Source organism: Balaenoptera acutorostrata, chromosome 3 (genome assembly GCF_949987535.1).
Source record: "Balaenoptera acutorostrata chromosome 3, mBalAcu1.1, whole genome shotgun sequence".
NCBI classification, from domain to species: Eukaryota; Metazoa; Chordata; class Mammalia; order Artiodactyla; family Balaenopteridae; genus Balaenoptera; species Balaenoptera acutorostrata.
Window position 1 is genome coordinate 61,247,646 of NC_080066.1, and position 26,153 is coordinate 61,273,798.

General features: G+C 33.5%; 1 protein-coding gene across 3 annotated transcripts in view; it reads right to left on the bottom strand.

Annotated features, from left to right (window-relative positions):
- Window positions 1-26,153, bottom strand: part of SCAPER (S-phase cyclin A associated protein in the ER) — a 473,879-nt gene that overhangs the window by 268,091 nt on the left and 179,635 nt on the right. For all 3 annotated transcript variants that reach the window (XM_057544059.1, XM_057544058.1, XM_057544060.1), the window contains exons 17-20: window positions 24,392-24,534; window positions 18,398-18,479; window positions 16,423-16,575; window positions 15,525-15,632 (exon numbers count right to left, since the gene is read on the bottom strand). In XM_057544059.1, the coding sequence (XP_057400042.1) occupies window positions 15,525-15,632; window positions 16,423-16,575; window positions 18,398-18,479; window positions 24,392-24,534 (486 nt within the window). The remainder of the gene's footprint in view (window positions 1-15,524; window positions 15,633-16,422; window positions 16,576-18,397; window positions 18,480-24,391; window positions 24,535-26,153) is intronic.

Genomic DNA, 26,153 nt, shown 5'->3' on the forward strand with positions numbered 1-26,153 from the left:
TTTCATAAAATGTGCTACATCAAAGAAAATAATTTGCTTCTCATTATTTAAAAGTATTATAATACAGAACTGAGAATTTTTAAGGATGTTATTCTTCCTTGGTCAAAAAGCATTTAAATATGTCTTCTTTGAATAAAAAGGACCAGAATTTCATTACAGTAATACAAATGTATTTTTACTTGAAAATCAAACGTCATGTTCAAGAGGCATATTTCTCTAGAGCCAAAAGTTTACTTTCAAGAGCAGGGTGGATGCCAAGTTACTAATCTAAATAGATGAGAAATTAATGCAAGAGTTTTCACATTTTGTTTGGAAAAACAACATTTTTCTCTCAAGCTCATCCTTTACTTGCTCAACTTTGTAATCTAAAATCCAATGATATTAATCAGTTCCAGAACCAAATAATGTTTTCTCTTAAATTCTTAAAAATATTATGAGGCATTCTGCTCTTTGAAGCCTGCCTGGCACAACAACAAGTAAGATAAATAGGAGGCATTTTACAATATTTCCTCACTGTCTTCTACAAAAACTGGGAAAGGGTGAAGGCCTGGAGGGTTGGAACTTGTTTTTCTTGTTTCTCTGGATGATGATGGTAAGAAAAGTGAGGGGTGAAGAAGAGGTGGAACAGTGGAGAGATGAAGGTGTTTGGGAAGGGAAGAAGAAGAAGGAAAATCAGGAGAAAAAGAGGAAGAAGCAGATGAAAGAAGGGAAGAAATAAAGAAATACTCAACTACAAACAACATGGCATTTTTAGACAGTACTTTACCACATAGTTTGAATACCAACCTCACAGACATAGTATATTGAAAATAATAAAAAAACGGCTTAGCTCATTAACATTTAACTTATTAACATTTAATTCAATACTAAGTGCCAAGGGCTTATGCTAACAGCTTAAGTTAGAGTCAGAGTTTTACTCAGAATAAGACCAAAAGAATCTAAATTATTATTTTGACTGATATCACTCTTCCATAAAACTATTCCAGCAGATTATCCCCCAGATAGATTTCACAGGAAAGCTGATTTGTAATTACTGATTGTTTGGATGGCATTAGCCATATCTACAGATTATTATCATCCAAGCACTATTCAGAAGTGAAAGCACCATATACAAAAACTAGTTCATTTATATTCAAATGAGTGTGTTTAGAGAGTCATGAAACTATGAAACTTATCAGAGATAGCATAAAATTAAGAGATAGGCTCAAGTGACATTATTTATCTGTATTTCCCTGGTCCCTGGACTAGTGCAGAGTGGACAAGCAGGTGCTGAAGAAATGCTTAAAAAAAAAGTTTGAGAGTTCCACAATATTTAAATAAAATTTTAAATTTAGTCAAACAGTAAATTTAAGAAAATCTGAAATGTAATGCCTTTTACCAAAATAATGCCCTTTGTGACAGCATCATTTTGAAAAATTAAACACATGTGACAATGACAATTTTTAAAACTCGATAGGTTATTTTAATTATACAAAAGATTCAACTCTGCCAAGGTCCCTGTCTACAGGTGTAGGATACACTTATGTTCTTATCTATTACAATCTATGTATTATATTGTTTGAAGTGACGGATGAGAAAAATGAAGCTAATGAAATACTGTGAAACAGACACCATGTAAAAGAGAAAAGGCCATCTTCTGATAGAATGATAGTCCACCATCTGTCCCCCTGCCACTCAGTGACAATTACAAATACTCCATCAGTTTTCTGGTTGGTGGAGATGATAAATGAGGTAAAGACTTCTTTTTCAGATACTGATATTCTTTTCTGATCTAATCTGAGGTTTAACAGATGACTCAAAGAAAAGCCCAGAGTTCAACACGCTTATAATTTATCATGCTGTGAAGATGGAAAGAGGTCTGAGCTCAATACTACAACAGGGAATGGTTCAGTAGTATTGAACCAAGGCTTATAATGAAAGATGTCTTCGCAGAATTCTCAGATTTCAAATATAGCAACTTAGATTAGTATCAGACTCCATCCTTAGAAATTGTTTCAATAATATCCCAGTAACAATATTACCACAGATCACAAATAACATCATCTTTTCAATACAGAATCAGAGACAATAATGCTCATAGACAGAGCTGGAACTCCCCACTTGTGAGTGGTTTTCACAAGCCCTGGGTGACAAGGGCTTGAGAGAGTTAGCAGCTTCACATCATAGTCAACAGTACCAGAATAAACATTCCCTTTAAGTCTATTGACCTTTAAATGTTTAAGAAAAGGATGCACGCAAAAAAATAAATACATACGTTACAAGTAAAAGGATAAAAAAGAATATACCACTCTAACACTAGATAAAAGAAAGCTGGAGTGGTTATGTTAATATTAGACAACATAGCAAAGAATATTAGGAATAAAGAAGGTCATTTGACAATAAAAAGGGGTCAATTAATCAAGAGGACATAACAACGATTAGCATTTATGAATCTAATAACAAAGCTTTGAACAACATGAAGCAAAAACTGATTGAACTGCCAAAAGAAATAGAAAAATTAACAATTAAAATAAAAGATTTCCATATCCCTCTCTCAAAAATTGATAGAACAAAAGTAGGCAGAAAACCAGCAAGGATATAGCAGATGATGAAACTTTTTGAGATGACAATTACGTTCACTATCTTGATCGTGGTGATGGTTTCATGGGTGTATGAATATGACAAAACTTATTAAATCGTAAACTTTAAAGTAAGTGCAGTTTAATGTATAACATTTATACCTCAAAGTGTTTTAAAAACAGCAGGAAATTCCCAATTTGTATGAATCTAGGCACTATAATACTGAGTGGAAAAGAGCTAAGTTCAAAAAGATCACATACAGCATGGTAACTTTTTATAGAGCAGAAAACAACTAAAATAAAAGTATTTTTTTAGTAATAGATCTAGATGCAAAAATAAAACTATGAAGGGAAGAGGAGGAAAGAGGACGAGTATAAAAGTACATATCAAAAACCTAACCAAAACTAGGTTTGCCATAATAATACAAAAAAAAAAAATTCTAAGAGAGAGGCATTAAATAAGAAAGAGGAATGTTTCATATTCTTAAAAAGATGAAAAATGTGTAAATAGTTATGACCACGATAATAAAACTTTGTGATATATATATTGCAAAAACTGATTTTAAGAATACAAGGAGGCAAGAATAAATAATAATAGCATATTGGCAGTCTTCATTTTTGAGAAAAGGATATTAATGAGCACAAAAATAGGTGTAAAAAAGTAAGAATATTCAAAAAAAAAGTAAGAATATTCACATAACAATGAACAAATTTGATCTAACATATATTATATATACCGAAAGAGAAAAAAACATATTCTTCTTAAAATTTTACAATGTATGAAGCTATAAAGAAAATCATTAAATTTTCTAAAGTAGAACCTATATAAGGCATAATCTATGACCATAATGAAATAAAAATTGAAATTAAAAACAAAGAATAGTGCTCATTTTGGCACCACATATTTTAAATTAAAGCAATGCACAGAAGATTAGCCTGGCCCCTATGCAAAATATCTGACAGTCAAATCCATGAATCATTTCACACTTTTAAACACACACAAACACTCATATTCATAAAATAAAGCAAAAGGCATTGCCACCACTCTAATCTATAACCTTGGAACTACCTCTTTGTTTAAAAGAAAATAAAAACTGAAATACAAAATACTTGTAAAACCCACTAATTACTGAGAAACAAGCCCAGCAAGAAATGCTTAAGACTTAAATGAAGAAAACTATACACTTTACTGAATGACACATACACACAAATACAATATATGAGTAGACAAACATGTGGCTGGATGGAAAGAAAGAATATTTAAAAGATGTTCACACTTATCTCAATGCAGTCTCAATCAAAACACAAACAGGATTTTCTTAGCTTACAAGTTAATTGCAAAGGTTATGTAGAAACTGAAAAGCAGAGGAATAGCCAAGGAAATTTTGAAAAAGAATAAAGAAGAACAAACTGACTCTATTAGGAGTAGAAGCAAGAAGACAGCAAATGATATCTACTCAATTTTTGGAGAAAATAAATGTTAAAACTGCAAATGTCTACCCAGTGAAAATATCTTTCATAAGCAAAAGCACATACAAACAAACAAAATTTCCTACTGGGAGATTCTCACTAACCTGAGTAGTAGGCACAAAGACAGTTGTTCTATTATTATTCTACAAACAGTATATATACATCTTATGTACTCTTCTGTTACATAATGAATTTCACCAAAATATTTTAAAGTAGAAAAAGATACACCATGCATATACTAAATAAATGAAATCTAGTATATGTATATTACTGTCAAACAAAATAAGACTTTAAGAAAATTCTTCAGAGATAGAAAAAAAAGCCAATTTATTTTGTGAATCTATTATGAACTTGATGTTAAAACCAGAAAGCACCTGCAGAAAAAAAGGAAAACTATTCACCTATAGCATTACTCATGCTACAGAGCCATTTCATATAGTAAAAGGCTGAATACATTAGAAAGATATACAATTCTAAACTTGTATGCTCTTAGTAACCTAGCCTCAAAATATATGAAGCAAAAATGGATGGAACAAGAAAAAATAAATTTATGATCATAGTGAGAGACTTTAATCTCCTCAATCAGTAATTGAAAGTAGACAAAAATCAATATAGATATAGAATATTGTAATATCATGACTAATATGCTTGATAGACTAGGTAACTAGAAAATACACTTTCTCTTCAGGCACAGAACATTTACAAAATCTTACCCTGTGCTACGCTACTTCAGATTTCAAAGGATTTCGAAGACTACATTCTCTGATCTTACTGTAATTAATGTAGAAATCAACAGACAAAACTCTTATGTTTGGAAATTTCAAGTCAATGTTCTAAACAACCAATGGATAAAATAAAAAATTCTGAAGGAAATTAGAAAATATTTAGAAATGAGTAATAATGAAAATATTTTGTATCAAAAAAGGCCTTAGAAATTAGTATCTTTAGAAAAAAAGGCTAAAAATTAATGAGCCAAGCATTCACCTTAAGGAGTTAGAAAAAGACTGGCAAAAATAAACTCAGAGAAAGAAGTAAAAAGGAAATAATAAAACCAAGAAATGACATTTACTGAGTAAAAAACAAAGAAGAGATAGGATCGACAAAACCAAATCTTTAGAAATACTAATAAAATAGACAAACTCATGACAAGAATGATCAAGAAAAAAAATACAGGCACAGGACTTCCCTGGTAGTCTAGTGGCTAAGACTCCACGCTCCCAATGCAGGGGGCCTGGGTTTGATCCCTGGTCAGGGAACTAGATCCCACATGCCGCAACTAAAAGATCCCGCCTGTCGCAACTAAAATGATCCTGCATGCTGTAACGAAGATCCCTCATGCCGCAACTAAGACCCAACACAGCCAAATAAATAAATAAATATTAAAAAAAAATACACACAAATTTTAAATGTTAGAAATGAAAAAGGAGACACAGTTAAAGATTCCTTTAAAAATCACAAAGAATACTATGAAAAATGTTTTGCAAGACCTTTGAAAACTTAAGAAAACATATAATTTCCTAGTAAATGAAAATTTACCAAAATAGATGTAGTAAATCATAGAAAATCAAAATACACTCAAATAAATAATTGCTAATCTAAAATCTGACCAATTCATTAGGATAGCTAACTACCAAAAAAACATAAAATAACAATGTTGGCAAGGATGTGGAGAAATTGGTACCCTTGAGCAGTTCGTGGGCAAGTAAAACTGTACAGCTACTGGGAAAAAAAGTTTAGTGTCCTCAAAAAATTAAAAATACAATCACAGTACGATCCAGAAATCTACTTCTGGGTATACATACAAATAATTGAAAGCAAGCACTCAAACAGATATTTGTACATGTCCATAGCAGCATTATTTGCCGTAGCCAAATGGTGGAAGGAAACCAAGTGTCTATCCACACATAAATGGATAAACAAGATGTGGTATATACATACAATGGAATATTACTCTGCCCTAAAAAGGAAGGAAATTCTGACATATGCTACAACATGGTTGAATCTTACGCTGAGTGAAATAAGCCACTCACAAAAAAAACAAATACTATATGATTCCATTTGTGTGAGGTATGTGTGGTAGTCAAATCCTGAGACAGAAGGAATGGTGATTGCCAAGGCCTGGGGGGAGGGAGAATGGGGAGTTATTGTTTAAAGGGTAAAGAGTTTCAGTTTTGCACAATGAAAAGATTTCTGTGGCTGGATGTTGGTGATGGCAGACAACAATGTGAATGTACTTAATGCCACTGAACTGTACACTTAAAAATGGATAGGATGATAAATTTTAACTCGTGTATTTTACCACAAATTAAAAACAGAAAATAATTTTCCAGAAAAAACACATACTAAGAACATATAATTTTATAGACACATTAAACAAAACCTTCAAAGAAAAGTTATTTCTATTTTATGCAACCTATGCCAGGAGTTTAAAAAAAAAAAGGAAAAACTTGTTAGCTTATATTATGAAGCTAATATAATCTTGAGAAAGGAAAATTAGGAAAATCTAACTAAAATATTTGCAAAACAAATTCAACTACATATCTTTAAATCAAGACCAAATAAGTTTAATAACAGAAAAGTCATTAATGTAATATATCACATTAAAAAAATTAAGGGAGGGAATTCCCTTGTGGTCCAGTGGTTAAGTCTCCGTGCTTTCACTGCCGAGGGCCAGGTTTGATCTCTGGTGGGGGACCTAAGATCCCACAAGGTGTGCAGCGTGGCCAAAAAAATAAATAAATAAAATAAAGGAAAAAGTGACCTTTCCATAAGATCCAGAAAAAAATTTCAATAAAAATTAATACCTATTTATTTTTTTAAGATCTTACAAAACTAGGGAACTTCCTTACCTTGATAAGAGCCATTTATAAAAACTTGTAAATTGTTAAAACTCCAAATCAGAAAATAAACAGGGTAAAAAAAGTCTTAATTTCATTCAGCTTAAAATGCCAAGTTACTGAACTAGTTACCAGCATAAATCTAAGGTCACTCTGTACCCCAAATCCTATAGCATGGTTAACACAGATGAAACCCTGGCAAGAGTCAATTGTACATGCTTTAATTCACTTGTTCTACAATGCCAAAAAGCTAAAAAGCCAACTTGAAATTAAGAATACATGCACCTATCTGAGCAAATCTCATCAAAGTGGCCAAAATGGAATCTAGTATTTTGTCTTTTATAATGGCATCAAAGGATATTGCAACAGTTTAAAAGAATAAAGAACTAAGGATGTAACTAGCCAAAATACCCAACTTCACCATAATGGTCTTTTATGGTTGCAGATGCATTCATTTATTTAATTTTAACCTTGAACCAAAAAAAAAAAGGGGGGGGGCACAGAAGACTCCTTAGCAACAGGGACACATCTCCATTGTTCCATTTCTTCTTTAATTTTTTAAAAATGCTTTTGCATTTGTCAGTTACCCATACACATAATTTACACAGTCAATAGTTCAAAGAAAGTAGTTTCCTACTGGTTTCCCCACTTCTTTCCTCAATCCAGAGGCAATGATTTTAGCTGATTATTTTACCTTTTTTTCTCTATACTCCTTAATATATTTTGTGTTGCTACTTCTTCATTTTTCAATTTTAGGATTACCTACTGACTTTTCATTGTGAAACATAAGGAGTTAAGCTCTACTCCTGGAACCCAGTCCTCTCACCCACACTTTGTATCTCATGTATTCCCCTATCCTTCCAAATGTAAAGAAAAAAAAGAAGTGTTATCACCTAATTATCCAGGTGACAGGAATATGGGGTTTACTACATTACTTTCTTTTTTTTTTGGTGTAAAATTTTAATATCTAAAAAGAAAATTCAGCAACCCTAGTGAAATATGGGAGAAAAGGTAATATATTTTATCTTTGCATAAAATAATATATATAAATTATCTACAAGGAATGAAATGTTAAATTTATATGACTGAAATTTTCACATAACATAATAATATATATATCTAAAATTTTTTCACTTTATAAAAATTTCTCCAATGTAATTTTAAACTAGGCCACTTTATTTTTATTTTTATTTTATATTGGAGTATAGTTGATTAACAATGTTGTGTTAATTTCAGGTGTACAGCAAAGTGATTCAGTTATACATATACATGTACCTATTCTTTTAAAAATTCTTTATGCTAAGATAATTCATAATCTAAAAAAAATTTTTTTGAGAGACAGGACCAAACTATGGGACTGTGAGAATTCTGTTTTATAGCTTTGTGATTTTCCTAACACAACAGATGTGCCTACTCTGCCAACTGCAAGAGAAGCCAAAGTGACAGAATAATTATTACTAAACTCAGTAACTTTGATCAGAGATAGGTGTTCCCTGCTCCTCTATGAATATCTACTCTGGAACTAAAACACTGGCCACTGAATTTCAGATAAAGAACTTATTAAAGTCTTAATTAAAGTAAAAGCATTTATAATCACTTATTTATTAAGGAAAATTAGAGGAATTATCTAAATTAGGCATGTAAAATGCTAAATTTGTCGTCTATCCTCATTAGGGCAGAAATGTTCCCACTCATAAACTATCAATAAATCTTTCATTTCCTTTACCCCTCCCACATGAAATCGTCATACTATGGATTTCAAGATTATGCAGGCATAAAATTTCTATATAAAGAAATACATATTATAAAACTTTTACAGCATATTCAAGTAGAAGCAGCTTGAGCTGTATAAATTTGTCTCACTGTAACCCTCTTTCAGATCCTCCATCATCCAACTGAAAGACAGCAGCTGAGAAATAGTGATCACAGTTGCTCCCATCTTTAACATCGCCCATGGACACAATTCTGCAGCTCCTTGTAATTGACACTGAAGAGCCAGATGGGAAAGTATCAGCCTATACTCTGTGAGTGTGTAGAACTAGCCACGGTTCTAGTCATTCCTAGCTACCATGATCTGGATTAAGAGTATAAGGAGTTTAAGAGTTGTCTTTTATAAAACAATAGTGTTTAGGTATGTAATTAACTTCTTAAAGGCAATGGATACCTGTTGCAAATAACTGCCAAAAACATATTAAAGGGACTTCCCTGGTGGTGCAGTGGTTAGAAATCCACCTGCCAATGCAGGGGACACGGGCTCCAGCCCTGGTCCGGGAAGATCCCACATGCCGCGCAGTAACTAAGCCCGTGCACCACAACTACTGAGCCTGCGCTCTAGAACCAGCGAGCCACAACTACTGAGCCCATGTGCCACAACTACTGAAGCCCGCATGCCTAGAGCCCACGCTCCACAGAGAAGCCACCGCAATGAGAAGCCCACGCACCGTAACGAATAATAACGCCCGCTCACCGCAACTAGAGAAAGCCTGCGCGCAGCAACAAAGACCCAACACAGCCAAAAATAAATAAATAAATTAAAAATTTATATTAAAAAAAAGTATAACGTTTAACACTTAAAATATCATCTAGAAAACTCCATTCTAAACCTCAAATAAGCAGATGCCAAAAGGAAAAAATAATCTTAATTAGTTTAAGTAAACTATGAAATTAGGCAACCACCATGATGCAAAAGAAAAGTAGCATGTGTTACAGTATACACCCACCAAGGACTCATGCAGGAAAATATGGTTGAAATGGCTTTTCACATTTGTACAGGTTAACAGTATTTTGAGAGCTAAGAGTCACAGAATGAAATTTTATACAAAACTGAATAGTTTAAGTTTCTAAACTGCAGTTATTTGTTACCTATTTAAAAATGCATTTTACAATAGAGTAACTGTTTAAAAGCAAAGATCAATGGAAGAAATACTGATGTAGTTGTAATCTACTGACCCAATAACACAGACTCTGAAAAAAACATAAGAAAGTTATAGTTCTTTAGGTTCTGATCCTGAATTATTGATTAATGAATAATATCTCCAATAATGAATGTTTAATAAAAGAAAACCGATACAGAAAAGAGACAGTGATTATTAGCAGTGAAAGCACAACACGTAACATTAGAAGAAGCATGAGAAACAGGTATCACGGGAGTACTATTTCAAAATTATTAATGTGATTATCCATTTTACCTTTCTTAGCACATGGTCTTTGCCCATTTCAACCCAGCTAGACAGGTGATTAGAATTTGTTCCAAAATAAAGTTTTAAAAAAGCACCTTATAATAATCAACTTTAGATATGCAGAACAGATATATGCAGCAAGACAAGAGTTTTATAAGCCAAGCTAATATCCTGAGATTTAATAAATTTATTTACTTTGCCCTTTAGCATGTCAATAATCAAGCCTGGAGGATTCCTATAGCATTTACTTCAAAATATGGAGAAAGTTCCCTTTTGCAACCTTAAGGCTTAGTTACTTGGTTAGAATAAGGAGGAAAGAGAGGTTAAAGTAAATTTTACTTCTTTCCAGCCAAAAAAATTTGGAGATGAAAGGAGGAAAAAAAAGTGTGTCCCAAGGGAGATAGGTGTGTTAGCTAAATCAGAGTAATGACAAAAGTATTATTTTTGATTCTCAAAAGAAACTGTCTCTCTAGGTGTCCCTGGCACCAAATAGGGTGTGGTCCATTAATATGGCCATGCTGTGTAGTTTAGCTTTCCCCAAATGCCCTTAGTTCTTATGTGGTAGAAGCCAGTAGGAGGCCAGGGGCCAGAATGGAGGTTATGGTAAAGTCTCAGAGATATAAAAACAGAGAGAACTGAGGGGTGGCCTGATCAGGAGGAGGTAAATAAATGGCTGATGCTCCACTGGAACACCATCCAAGTGGAAAGAATAGATCAAGCGTTCACTAGCCACCCTTCCAGATCGGTGGCCCTGAGTACACTAAGTGAACAGGTAAACAAGCAACTCACACTGGAAATCAGAAAAGACAGAAGATATGATGTAGTAAGATCCCAACTTTTCCTCCTAACATGGGGTTACGTATGCCATACTCTTACTTCGATACGCAAAGATGCCATCTTAAGGAAATAAGCAAGAGGATGGGGACCAAGGATTGTTATAAAAGAGGCTGGGTACTAACTATGGAAACTAATTAAATTACCGGATCAAACTAAGGTTTAAAACAAACTGGTTGCCTACTTAAAATTTTTTCCTTGAACCAACGAAGAAGGCTAAATCAGCTATAGATAGATAGCTACATATTCTCTGCACATCCCAGGTACAATGTGAGTGAATTTACCACCATAAGAATTCCAAAAGTGAGAAGAAATATACACATTAACAATCAGCTATATGTGTGTGTGAATTATATACACACACAACTATAAAAATTTTCCCATCCTATTAAAGAGAAAATGAAGGCAATGGAAACTACGTCCTATAAGAAAGGGTAAGATGTTTTTACCTCATTTCTCAAACTAACATAAAATGTACTTATTGAAGTATTGGGGGGAAATGAAGATCCATTCTAAATGAGTTCTAGTTTTTTAATTTGACTTGATTTTCTGTTGAAAGGCAAAGAAGATGTTTTCCTAACATGATTATAAAAAGAGAGTAAATACTTGTGCTTCTACAAACCTAATAACCAAGGTAAAAAGAAAATGAATCTATTAGGAATTACGGAGTTATCTATTATTTCTCAGACTGCCATCAATTCTGGAAGACATCTACTACCTCTTTTTTTTTTTTAATTATTTATTTATTTTTGGCTGCGTTGGGTCTTCGTTGCTGTGCGCGGGCTTTCTGTAGTTGTGGTGAGTGGGGGCTACTCTCCCTTGTGGTGCACGGGCTTCTCCTTGCGGTGGCTTCTCTTGTTGAGGAGCACGGGCTCTAGGCGCGTGGGCTTCAGTAGTTGTGGCACAAGGGCTTCAGTAGTTGTGGCACAAGGGCTTCAATAGTTGTGGCTTGCGAGCTCTAGAGCGCAGGCTCAGTAGTTGTGGCGCACGGGCTTAGCTGCTCTGCGGCAAGTGGGATCTTCCCGGACCAGAGCTCGAACCCGTGTCCCCTGTATTGGCAGGTGGATTCTTAACCACTGTGCCATCAGGGAAGCCCTTTACTACTTTTTCCACATCAATGCCAGGCACACTCTAGCCAAAGAGATTGGCTTATATTCCATTAAATACAGTGATATCTTTATATTTTTACTAATTAAAATTTTCATTTTTTCCTTCAATCACCTAATTAGCATAATTTTCCAAGCAGAAATACTAATTTGGGATTTGTAAAATCACACTTGGTTGTAAACATTCAATAAATTATAACTTAAGATTCTTCATAAAAGTTCTTTTCATACTTTCCATGAATTAAATGAAAATAAACTATTATTTTCTCTATATTTAAATAACACGGTTGGCAAACAGGTATAATTTATATGCTTTTAGAACCAAGGAGTCTCACAAACACAGAAATGGATAAATTAAAAAAATGTTTTTAAACCTTTTTAATTTCATTTTCTATATGGAATTAAATGTACTTTATGCAAGTCCTACAAAAATCACTATCAGCTTCCTCAGAGAGTGTGATAACAGGGTCACAAAAGAAATCAGAGTTTTAATTAAAACTAATACTTTTCTATTTCTCTAGTAATGTGCTGAAAAATTAAATTTTGGAATGTATTTAAACTAGCACCAGTTTCTGTTGACCTTTAAAAATCACGTACTTTTATCGTTTGCATTCTAAGATGATGAAAGAGAAAAAAAAATCAAACATATAACAGCTCTTTTTGTGAAGTCTCAAGAAACATAAGAAAAATTTCCTGGTCAAATTACAATAAAAACACAAAACATTAAACCTTTCTTGCTGGGCAGCTACCTATTATGTTTAACAGGCTTGAAACAAAATGTGTCAGAGATCAGGAGTAAGTTATCTGATATGTCAAGTGCATAAGGTCAAAGGTCCAATTTTATTAGGTCAGAGGTGGTATAAATAAAATCTTATATGTCAAAGAAGAAGGGTCACAGATAAAGTGTATATAATATAAAGACATCACAGATGACAAGTAATAACTTTAAGTAGAACAAGTATGTTTACTATAGATACCTTTGCTGATTAAAAATGACGTGTGTGTGTAAATATAAAATTGCCTTTCTGTATCACACAACTCATATGCTACATTGCACACTTGTTTTCAGGAAAAAGGGGCTATAACCAAGAATAACTACATGAATTGAGAACTTAAAGAAAATTTAATACTTTTATACTGAAACAGTACACAAAATGAATACATCGATCAAATCTTAAACCACTACAGCCAAACATCAAACTATGCTTTAGTAGCTACAAAAGTTAGATAATATTACACATTTTTCTTCCAAAGTACATGAATTAAATATTCTTTCCTTCTCTACTTCTCTCATTGAGATAAAAACACATAAAATTTAGATTCCAGTTTACATGACAGCAGTGCTCCACAAAAAGTTAAAATAATTTTTTGTAAATTGAATAATATATTTAGTTTTTTTATTAAGAGAACTTAGTTACAAACAATTTTTATAAGTGGAAGAATTTCCTTTATAATGGGAATAATTAAATTCTAATTAATGAAGCAATTGAGGATTTTTTCTCATAGTGGAACACACATACACCTGACTCTAGCTCTAAACAGTAAACTTAAGTAGAGAATGGGGATAATAACATGAATGATTCAAGTAAAAAAAAAAAAAAATTCCATATTACTCTCTCTTAAAATACCCATACAATTTGATTAAAAGGCAAAAAAATTATTTCAGGTAAACTAAATAGATGATTAATTCCATTTTTTATTTCACCTTTATTAATGGTACCTAAAGCCATTCTGTATAACCTTTCAGTTCAACTCGACTAAATGAGTTCTTATTAAATACCATACTATGTGTCAAGCATTATGTCAAACAATGGATATTACAGAAATTAAACATGTAAAGACTTCCAATTTCAGCCACAGTGACTGGCTTAAACTGGACTAATCTTCCAACTCCAAAAGTTGCACAAAATATACAAAACATCTATTTAAAGGCATTAAAGAACAGCCAACACAGCCAGAACTTGAGAGACCATGATCCCTAAAAGGAGGGAAGCACATGAGGCGAGCTCCACATTCACTCTGGATTTTTCCCCAAGGGCTTATGCCGATTTTTGGCATGAGAGAACAGTGCAAGGTGAAAGTGGCAGTCTTACTAAGCTGAGGAGACAGAATTTGGTTTAGAGCTGTCAAAATAGTTGGAACTTGAGGGGCAAAAATCCTTAAAAGGAGGAAATCATAAAGAAGTGAGCCAAATTAACCATGTGCAATTTCCCCTCAAACACTGTTCATATCCAGAAACTTAGGAGAAAACAGCAGCTTTGTTCCTCCTACCTAGGTAAGATTTATTAAGAACCATCCACAGAATTACCCCTGCTTCCTGACAGCATCCATTCCAGAGCAAAGTCCCACGTCCTTGAACACTCCCCCCCACCTCCAGGTCACCTAGCAAAGACCCAAATCCTATAATAAGTCCTTTCTAACACATTATTGAGAAACTATAACTTCCCATAGTGCGCATTTTCCCTTCTTTTAACAAGCAATGAACCTAATTTTATTCAATTGTAGATGTGTTCCTGATGGTCTTTGCCTGGAGAGCACTGACAAAAACCTAAGAAAAAGAATGAACTATAGCTTCATATAAACATTAGGGATCAATCTCACAGACTTAAGGATGAGTGAAAGAAGCCAGGTACAAAAAGTACATACTGTATGATATCATTTATATGAAGTTCAAGAACAGGCAAGACTAATTGATTGTGCTAGTAGTCAAGAGACCAGTTACCTTTTGGGAGCACGACTGAGATGGGGCATGAGGGAGCCTTCTGGGGTTCAAGAAATGATTTATGTGCTGATATGAGTGGAACAAATGTAAAAATTCATCAAGCTATATACTTTAAATTTGTGTATTCTACTAATATATGCTCTACTTCAAAAAAAAAAGAAAAAAGAGTTAAACACACATGTGCACCTACACACAAGTACTGCCCTCAAAGAACCACAATAACCTTTCCTAGACATCTTAAAAGATGCTTGACAAACATGAATTTCTCATCTTTGGGTATGTTTAGAAATTTTCTATTAAAAATAGAACCAACAAATTCAGAGATTAGTAATGACATACATATCTCAATAACAGTCGAATGAAAAACATTTATAAAACTACTTATACAAATCTAAATTCCATGTAAATAGCAATTATAGGTAGATAAATAATGCATTTCCCCAAATTTCTAAGTATTGTACTGATACAAAATTATCAATTTATATGATTTTTATATTGTTAACTGTTTTCCAAGAAACATAGAACATCATTAAATAAAATTATTAAAAATTTAAAATTACTAATATTTTAAAATTATTAAAATATCAAAATACCATAAACATTTTTTTGCACTGAAATTATATAAACAGTATTAAATTCTTATTTCTGTTTCTTTTAATATATATACTAAAATAAGGACATTTGTATACTATATTGTAGTAGTTATTAAATATTAAATATAGTTTTAAATAATCACAGAAATACATATGAACATGGATTTCTTCATAATAGAAAAGAACATAGAAGGTACTCAATAAATGAACAAAATTAAAGCTTACCACTTCCTCATCTGAAAGTTCACGCCCTTGGATGCTGCTATTTTCTCTCACAGCTTGTTGGTGTTTTTTTCCTTTAATGTGGCTAAAAAGATACACCTCTGAAGAGATCTAAAAACGTAAAATCAAAGCAATGTAATGAGCATATAATTATATCTTACTTTAAATATTACACATTCTATCCAGTATACTATATGCAAGTTGCGATCACTCTAGCATTTACATATTAGTCTTAAAAATATTTTCTTTAGAATACAATTCTGAGAATCCTCTAGAACAGGGGTGCCCAACCCCGGGTTCGCGGACCGTTACTGGACCTCTTAGGAACTGGGCCGCAGAGCAGGAGGTGAGCGGTGGGCAGGTGAGCGGCCAGTGAACGAGCGGCTTCATCTGCCGCTCCCTGTCGCTTCCGTTACCACCTGAACCATCCCCCCCACCCCCGTCCGTGGAAAAACTGTCTTCCAAGAAATCTGGTCCCTGGTGCCAAAAAGGTTGGGGACCTCTGCTCTAGAAGACACATGGTCAAAAAGGCATGTCATCAAAGCCAACCTTAACAGAGTATCATTTCTTCTAAGTATCAAGGTTCAAGTTTCAGCACTGAAAATGTTCCTTTTCTTTTGTGGTCATAATACCCAAAAATATTGACTTGGGCTATCATTAAGCAGGTATACATCCATTTTAGCAGCAACTGCATGCTTTGGTTCTTTGCACTGCTACTCCTAACTGCTGATACTATTTTTGTACTACTTACTTTGCATAAACATCATGAAAGAAATCCACAGTAGTCAGCAGATGCCTTAGTATGACTTTTAAAAGATTGGGAGAATATATTTCCATAGTTTAATAAACTTTAGTAAATAAATTATAACGTATCATAACGATACTGATACTGACAACCTACCGGGACACTGCAGAGAGAACACTGCTTCTTTCTTTCATAAGGGGTCAATTTGGGGGCATAATCAGTATTTGCATGTCGTCCACTGCTTAACTCAGCAGCTTTTTCTTTTCTTTGTTCAATTTGTTCCATGTGCCTTCTAATGCTTTCATCATGCTGTAAATGAAGTCGAAGTGTGAGAATACAGAAATTTATTCAAGTTATACTGAGAACTTGAAAAAGTAATATTTCCATTAAACTTTCTAAAATAACAAAATGTCTTAATTCAGTATTAACTTGGACACTGAGGACAAGAATCTACATAAAGCCCTTTAATATCTCCTACATGCACAGTAACATTTCCTAAAGTGTACTTCATGGAATTATACTGTGGGTTATTAATAAGTATTGATATTTTGTGGAAGAGGTTCTATGGTCAAATAAGTTTGGAAAATAGTAAGTTAAAGCTACTTACTTACTCCAGCTTGTCACTGTGCATTATGACTCAATAAACCTAGCTTACACTAAGCAACATTTTACACACTTATTTGACCACAACATACTTTTGAGAAGCACTTCCTGGAACACACTATGCGAAATGTTGCCCCACAGGTAAAGACCAAGCTCATCCTAACAGCAGACAAGGCCCATCATGACACAGACCTTTACCCACATCGACTCCAGTGACTTCCCAGAAAACAAAAAATAAACCAACTAAAAAACACTATTTCAGACTTCTGACTTTGTGCTCATACCATTTCATATGGCTGGATGCCATCCCACCCATCTACCTATTCAACTCGTCTTTCTTTCAAGATTCAGCTCACAAATTATCCTCCAAAATTATTTCCCTGACTTCTGAAATCCTTCATGTTAGCTTAGTATCCTCCTCTGTACTTTCATAGCACTCCATAGCACTCTATCCATATGGAAATTATCTGCTTAGCCTCTGAATCTCACACTAGATTATGAGTTTCTTGAAACTGAGAACCATGTCTTACTCATCTCTGTATCCCCATGCCTAGCACAAGACTCAATAAATATTTGCTGCATTAAATTTAAATAAATGATAAAGTTCTAGAACTATACAAATAGTAAAATAGGGTCCTCTACTCCTTGGAATTTACTACCCCTGTGAAAACCCAACATGTAAATAATTGTGACACAATGTAAAATATTCATACTGCTAGAAACTACTAATGGTAAAGATTTTCTAGAAAATATCAGCTTATCATAACCTCCCAAGCAACAACTGTGCCATTCATAAACATTGAAATAATCTTTTAGTTTATTTCTAAATAATTAAAAGTCTATGAATATAAGAAAGCTAGTAGTAATGTCTTCAAGTCATTAACAAATTAATTAGTAAAATCAAGAAATGCTAAAATTCCTTTACATTTTTTCTGTCAATTGCTTTATCTTATTAAAATAATTTCAGTTTTCAGATAGTTGAGGTGGAATTGATCATACCCAAAACCACATAAGTCTTATTCTCCAAATACTGATATTAGGAATACAAATTAATTCAGTTTTTTTAAAGAAATATGACTGATTCTTTTCTTTTTTTAATAAATTTATTTATTTTATTGATTTATTTTTGGCTGCATTGGGTCTTTGTTGTTGCATGTGGGCTTTCTCTAGCTGTGGCGAGCGGGGGCTACTCTTTGTTGCGGTGCTTGTGCTTCTCATTGTGGTGGCTTCTCTTGTTGCGGAGCACAGGCTCCAGGTGCACAGGCTTCAGTAGTTGTGGCTCCCGGGCTCTAAAGAGCAGGCTTAGTAGTTGTGGCGCACGGGCTAAGTTGCTCCACGGCATGTGGGATCTTCCTGCACCAGGGCTTGAACCCATGTCCCCTGCATTGGCAGGCAGATTCTTAACTACTGCGCCACCAGGGAAGCCCTAATTCAGTTTTTATACAATTAATTAAATCGATAAAATTTTAATCTCATGCTACATTAAAACAGCTCTAAAATTTCAAATTAAAATATATAATATTCCTACCTTGAGCTGAATTTTTTTCTGTAGCTCTTCCATAGCTTCTTGTTGAGCAGCTGTGAGTGCTGCCAATCGTTCTTCCCTATCTCTATAAGAAGATATTTAAAAATTATAAACTTAACTGCTTGGAGTAACAAATTTCATGAGGTTAAAAAAATACAATTAGGACACAGGCTTATATATTCTAGAGAGTTTTTTAAATTATTTTTTTCTGAATGCCTATTAAGTCTCAGATACATTATTGCTCATTAAACATTTGGGAAGCAACAGACATTATTATTTATAAAAATAGGTTTCTGGACCCAAGAATGGGTTTAAATACTAGCTCTGGGGCTGTCATTTAAATATGGCATATTGAAAATATATATTTAACTCTTTTCCCTTCCAAAAACCTATAAAACAATATGAAAGGAAGAGAAAAGGCAAAAATTCACAAAGACAAAGAGAATAGGAGAGGAACCAATCACAAACAAATTATGAGACATACAAAGAAGTATGACCATGTTTAGGAAAAATGCAGTCAGATGAAACTCTCTGAATGAGGCCATATGCTGGATTTATTTTGTATTATAAATACGTTATAAGAATTAAAAGAAAGTATGCCAACCTAAGGAAAAATATCGTGACAATGATTCAACAGATAGAGAATCTCAACAGAGAAAGAGAAATAGTTTTTTAAAAACTTTCCAACGAAAGGAACTAGGAGTCCTTAAACAAATGGCTTTCTAGGGATGGAGCAGGGAAAATATAAGATGAATTTGAAGCATCTTGCAGTGCCAGGAAGTAAGGAAGTACTCAAAAAAACAAAATGATGAAGTATGTCAAAGGCAAGCAGGGGTCAAATGAAAAAGTTCCCAATGTCCAAAGGTGACAATTTGAGCAACAAAATAAATACCATAATACTGGTTTGTAACCCATAGTATAATACAAATATAAACGAGTCCCCGTTGACATAACAAAGGAATTTAATAAATAAATGGGAGAACAAATATCCTGTACAGAAGAACTGCAAATAATTAATGTATGAATTCTTGTCTCAAGGAGGTAGAGAATAACTCCCCATCTCTTCAGCATAGGCTTGCTGGCTTGCTTCCAAGGAGGACAGCATAGGGAAATTTTTAAACTACACAGTGGAGAAATCTGACAAATACTACCTTAGCCAGGTGATCAAGGTTAACAAAATCAGTGATAAGTCAAGGTGATAGTATGAACCTTAGACATTTTAAAAATGGTAATTTACATTCACCCCTGTGGTCTTCCTCCCAAAACCCATAACCTCAGTCTAACCATGAGAAAAACATCAGACAAATCTTAAGTGAGGAAAAGTCTACAAAATACCTGACCACTACTCAGAACTGTCAAGGTCATCAAAACCATGGAAAGTCTGAGAAACTGTTACAACTCAGAAGAACCTGAAGAGAAATAACAATTAAATATCTGAAGAAATAGTGGCCACTTTCCAAATTTTATGAAAAGCATTAATGTACAGAGTAGGATAATCATGAAGAGGACCAACCTACTGGTGAAAAACAAAGTCAAAAAGAAAATTTTGAAAACAGGAAAAAAAACCCAACAACTCACCATATACAGAGGAAAAACAGTATGATTAATGGCCGACTTTTCATCAGAAACAACAAAAGTAAGAAGATTCAAAGTACTGAAAGAAAAACCAAGAATTCTATATCCATCAAAACTACCATTCAAAAGGAAGGCAAAATAAAAATATTCCCAGATGAGCAAATACCAAGATAATTCAATGAAAGCAAACCTGCCTTACAAGAAATACTGAAGGAAGTCCATCTAGCTAAAAAGAAATAATGCCAAAGGGTAACTTGAATCCACAGAAAGAAATGAAATACACCAGAAATGATAAATATGTGGATAAATATAAAGGAATCTACAAATACATTTTCTCTATTATTCTAATTCCTTTGAAAAATGTGGGACTGCATTAAAAAAACTGTAACACTGTATTGTTGAGTTTATGACATACATAGATGTAATATATATGACAATAACAATACAAGAAGAAAAAGACATAGTGCTATATTGGAACAAAGTTGTTCCATTTTACCAAAATTAAGTTAATTTTAACCTGAAGTAGTTTGTGATAAGTCAAGATGAATACTGTAATAAAGAAAGCAAACACTAAGCAAATAACTAAAATAATACAGTTTTTAAAATCAAGAGAAAAATTTAAATGATGTCCTAAAAAGTACTGGTTGAGGGACTTCCCTGGTGGCACAGTGGTTAAGAATCCGCCTGCCAATGCAGGGGACACACATTTGAGCCCTAGGCCAGGAAGATCCCACATGCTGCGGAGCAACTAAGCCTGTGCGCCACAACTACCAAAGGCTGGGCGCCTAGAGCCCGGGCTCCGCAACAAGAGAAGCCACTGCAATGAGAAGGCCACGCACCACAATGAAGAGTAGCCTCCGCTGGCGGCAACTAGAGAAAGCCCGTGCACAGCAACGAAGACCCAACACAGCCAAAAAATAAATAAATAAATAAATTTAAAAATGTACTGGTTTAACAAAAAAGAAGACAGTAAAGGAGAAAAAAAACTTGAGACATACAGAAAACAAATATCAAAATGGCAGACATTACATTCAGTCATATCAATAAATTACATTAAATGAGAATGGACTAAACAATCAAAAGGCAGAAAATTGAAGGCCAGATATAAAAAGGAACCTCAACTATATATAAGTGACATACTTTAGATACAAAGACACAAAAAAATGTTTCCCTTTAGACAGAAAAAGACATATCATGTAAACAATAAACATGGCAATATTTAAAACAGAAAAAAAATTGACTTTAAGACAAGAAATATTTTTTAAAAACCCAACGAGGGATATTCATAATGATAAAAGGGTCAATACTTCAAGGAGTATAAATTACATGCCCTTAACACTAAGGCACCAAAATACATGAAGCAAAAAATTGTCAAAACTGAAAAGAGAAATAGACAATTCAACAATTATTTTTGGAGATTTCAATAACTCTATCTCAAGAATTAATACAACTAGACAGAAAATCAGTAAGTATACAGAAGACTAAAGACTATCAACTAACTTTACTTAACTGACATTTAGAGAACACTCCATCCAAAACAGCAGAATACACTTATTTTCCAAGAGCACACAGAACATTCTCTAGGATAGTCTACATTCAAGACCATAAAGTAATAAGTTCAATAAATTTAAAAGGACTGAAATCATACAGAAAACATTCTTCAACCACAAAATATTTAATTAGAAAACAGAAAAACTGGAGACATTCCAAATATTTGGTAACTAAATAACATGCTTCTGAATAACGGAGGAATCAGAAAATCATAAGAAATATTAGAAAAAATCTTGAACTGAATGAAAACAAAAATACAATGTATCAAAACTGATGAGATGAAATTAAAGAAGTGCTAAGAAGAAAACTGATAACTTCAAATGCTTATATTAGAAATGGAGAAATACCTAAAATTAATCAACTAAGTTTTGACTTTATAAAAGTAGGAAAAGCAAAGCTAATCAAATCCAAAATAAGCAGAAGGAAAGAAATGATAAATATCAAAGTGGAAATCAATGTAACAGAAAACAGAAACATAATGTAGAAATTCAAAGAAACCATAAGCTGGTTCTTTGGAAAAATCAACAAAATGTACAAACCTTTAGCTAGACTACCAAGAGACAGAGAGACAGAGAGACAGAGACAGAGAGGAAAGACATAAATTAGCAAATAAGGAATGAAAGAGGAACATCACTATAGATCATGTTAAAATTAAAATCCTTACAAGGAGCTATTAACAACTTTATAAAAATACACAACTTAGATGAAAAGGACAAATTCCTAGAAAAACACAAATTACCAAAGCTGACTCAATAAGAAACAGAAAAATCTCAATAGATTGATAACATGTTAAGAAAAATTTATTTGGTAATTTAAAATCTTCCCCAAAAGATAACTCCAAGCCCAGATGGCTTCACTAGTATACTGAACATTTAGCAAGAAAAAATAACAATCCTACACAAAGAGTTTCTGTAAATAGTGGAGGAAAAAACACTTCCCATCACATTCTCTGAGGCTAGGATTGCCATGACATGAAAGCCAGACAAAGACATCACAAGAAAATTACACACCAATATCCCTTATGAATATAACCTTAACAAGAATTCAACAACACATAAAAATGATTTTACACTATGACCAAGTGGGAATTAACCCAGGAATGTAAGGTTGGTTTAATATCCCAAAATTAATTAATGTAATAAAACATATTAATAAAAAATAAAAGCCACATGATCATCTCAATGAATGCCCCCAAAGAAGCATTTATTTAACCAAATTCAAAGTACATGCATGTTAAAAACTCTCAATAAACTAGAAATAGAAAAGAACTTCTTCAACCTGATAATGAGGATTTATGAGAAACCTACACCTACATCATACATAATAGCGAAAGACTGAATGTTTCCCCCCTAAGATCAAGAACAAAATAAGGATATACAATGTCACAACTTCTATTAACATTATATTGTAGGATCTAGTCAGTGCAATAAGGCAAGAAAAAGAAATTAAAGACATCTGTATTAGAAAGCAAGAAGTAAAACAATCTCAATTTGCAGAGGACATGAGCTTTTATGTAAAATATCCTAAGGAACAACAACAGCAAAAAAGAAAACACTAATGGGAAAATACTCATCGGAAAGTTGCACAAGATCATAAAAAATTATAAAATAAAATATATAAAAAATTGATTGTATTTCTATATACTAGCAAAAATACTAACAAAAATGAAATAAAATAACTCCATTCACTATGGCTTCAAAAAGAATACTTAGGAATAAATTTAAGAAAAGAAATGCAAGACCTATTTTCTAAAAACTACAAAATACTGTTGAGAGAAATTAAAGCAGATAGAGACACATACCATATTCATGGATCATATACAATATTGTAAAGATGGCAATTCTTCCCACAATGATTTACAGATTCAAGGCAATTACTATAAAAATGCTTGCAAGCTTTCTTTTTTTAGAAACTGGCAAGCCTACCCTAAAAAATTATTTGGAAAGCAATTCTGAAAGAGAACAACAACATTAGAGAACCTACATTAACTGATTTCAAAACTTGCTATAAAGCTAGAGTAGTTAAAACAGTGTGGTTCTGGAGTAAGAATAGACATGTAGATATCAAAAGAACAGGACAGAGTCCAGAAATAAACCCTTACATCTATGATTAATTGACCGTGAACAGGCAGCAAGGATAGTCTCTTAAAAGCTAGCCTCTTCTATAAATGGTGCTGTGATAAATGGATATTTATATGCAAATAAATAATTTTATATTTTTGATTCATACCATACATAAAAGGTATCTTAAAAGGAATTAAAACCTAAATGTGTGTCAAACTGAAAAACTATAACATTTTGAAGAATATCTTATGACACAGGGTATAAAAGGATTTCACAAACAAGATCAAAAAGTACAAATAAATTTGGCCAATTAAATGCTTTTACCTGGGTCTTTGAATCTTAAACAAGTGATTTTAAAATGTAGGGATGGCTGAGTGCCATTTAACATAATCAGGGCGGCAACAAGTTGACTAGACCGTTTCCATCCAAAGACCACCACTGTGGCTCCTGGGACCTAGTCTCTGACACTTGACCATGTCCCAGCCTGGTCATCTAACCACCTATCACTTTCGCTCCCAATATTTTACTTAAAATTTGCTTTGCTTAAGTTAGCTAGAATCAAATTCTATTTCTTACAACTGAAAATATCTTGAAAGGTCAAGTTTCCCATCCAACAGAAATGTTCAAAAGGTTTCCATTTTGAGCAGGATGTCTTAATTCCTGGAAATCAAAATTCAGTATAACATTTCTGTATACGTAACACTTTCTAAAAATTCTACATGACAGCAAATAGCTTTAAGACTTGATTTGAATATGCACTCACTGCAAATGTTCATCAGGATCAAAATCAAGATAGCAAATGAAGTACCTAGCTCTTTCCCGGGCAGCATCTTCACGGGCTTTTTCCTTTTCTTGCCTCTGTTGCTCAATTCGGGCTTCTTGTTCTTTCCTCTTCATTAACAATTCTTCTACACGGGCCTGCCGTTCTGCTTCTAGAGCTCTCTTACGTTCCTAACGTCAGAAATATTTTAAAAGATGTTAGAATTATGCGTAAGATGAAAATGATTAAAGGTGACATAGCTTTGACATATACTTATATATTCAAGCCAAATAGGTCCCTGGCTTGTCATTAGGTATGCTTCTCAGAATTTAAATAAAATCAAATACCAATACTATGTGGTTTTCATATGTCATTGACCAGTGCTACAAATAATTAGAAGAATAAATGCTGGGCTTCCCTGGTGGCACAGTGGTTAAGAATCCTCCTGCCAATGCAGGGGACATGGGTTCGAGCCCTGGTCCGGGAAGATCCCACATGCTGCAGAGCAACTAAGCCTGTGCACCACAACTACTGAGCCTGCGCTCTAGAGCCCGTGAGCGACAACTACTGAGCCAGCATGCTGCAACTATTGACACCCACACACCTAGAGCCCATGGTCCGCAACAAGAGAAGCCACCATAATGAGAAGCCTGCGCACCACAACGAAGAGTAGCCCCCACTCGCCACAACTAGAGAAAGCCCGCACGCAGCAACGAAGACCCAACACAGCCAAAAATAAATAAAATAAAATAAAATAAAATAAATTTATAAGAAAAAGAATAAATGCTATTTTAAGCAGATACTATCTTATTAGAACCTGATACATATTTTATGGTTAATCACTTCTAAAGCCTTGTGTTTGGAAATGGTTATAGAAATGACAGAACATGATGAAGAAAGCATAATTAACAGATTTTATTTCTGAACTAAACTTTCATATAGGAATTAAGTGGAGAAAAGCTTGTGGCAGGGAGAAAGAGGCATTGTAATATAGCATAGTGGGTAAGAGAGTGAACACTGTATTAGATTCCCTGATTTTGTTTCCTGATTACATTATTTACCAGCTGGGTGACCTTGGTCTAGTTATATTATATATGTGACTTAGTTTTCTGGAAGACAAATAACAGTAGTGCTTATTTCTTAGGATATTGTGAAGAACACATGAGACAATACATGAAAAGCACTTACATAGGGGTTGGCATATACTAAATTCTCAATAATTATCATCATCATCATTAATGCAGAAGATACTTCATTAAAATACTGTGATATACTTCCTGTGTATTTTTGCCTACTAGGAGTACTTAGCTAATTTTCACCATATTACTAGATGTATTGATATATTTCTTTCAATTCATCCCCATCCCCCAGGGAACTCACACAACATCTCCCTGGTCCCTACTCTTTATGATAAATGGAACACACTACACTGATCTAGGCTCTAGTAACCACTACTTACATAGCCTTGGGCAAGTCATTTTACCTTAAAGAGACCCAGTTTGCTGTGAGATCTAAATTATTAACATAGGTAAGTACTTAGCAAAGTGTTTAGTACATAGTAAAGTGTTCGGCAAATGACAGCAGAAAAGAAATGCTAAAGCAGTTTCTGTTTAGAGAACACTGGGGAGAGACGCTAATATTTCTAATAGTTAACTAAGTTACTAAGAAGCTCACAATGGTAACTTTATATCTACAACAAGCTGTATCTACCCAGGGGAAGAAAACCTTTTTAAAGTAGTAACACAAAAGTGTCCCTATTTCTTTTCTTTCTTTTTTTTTTTTTTGGTGGGGGACCTGAGAACTAGAGGAA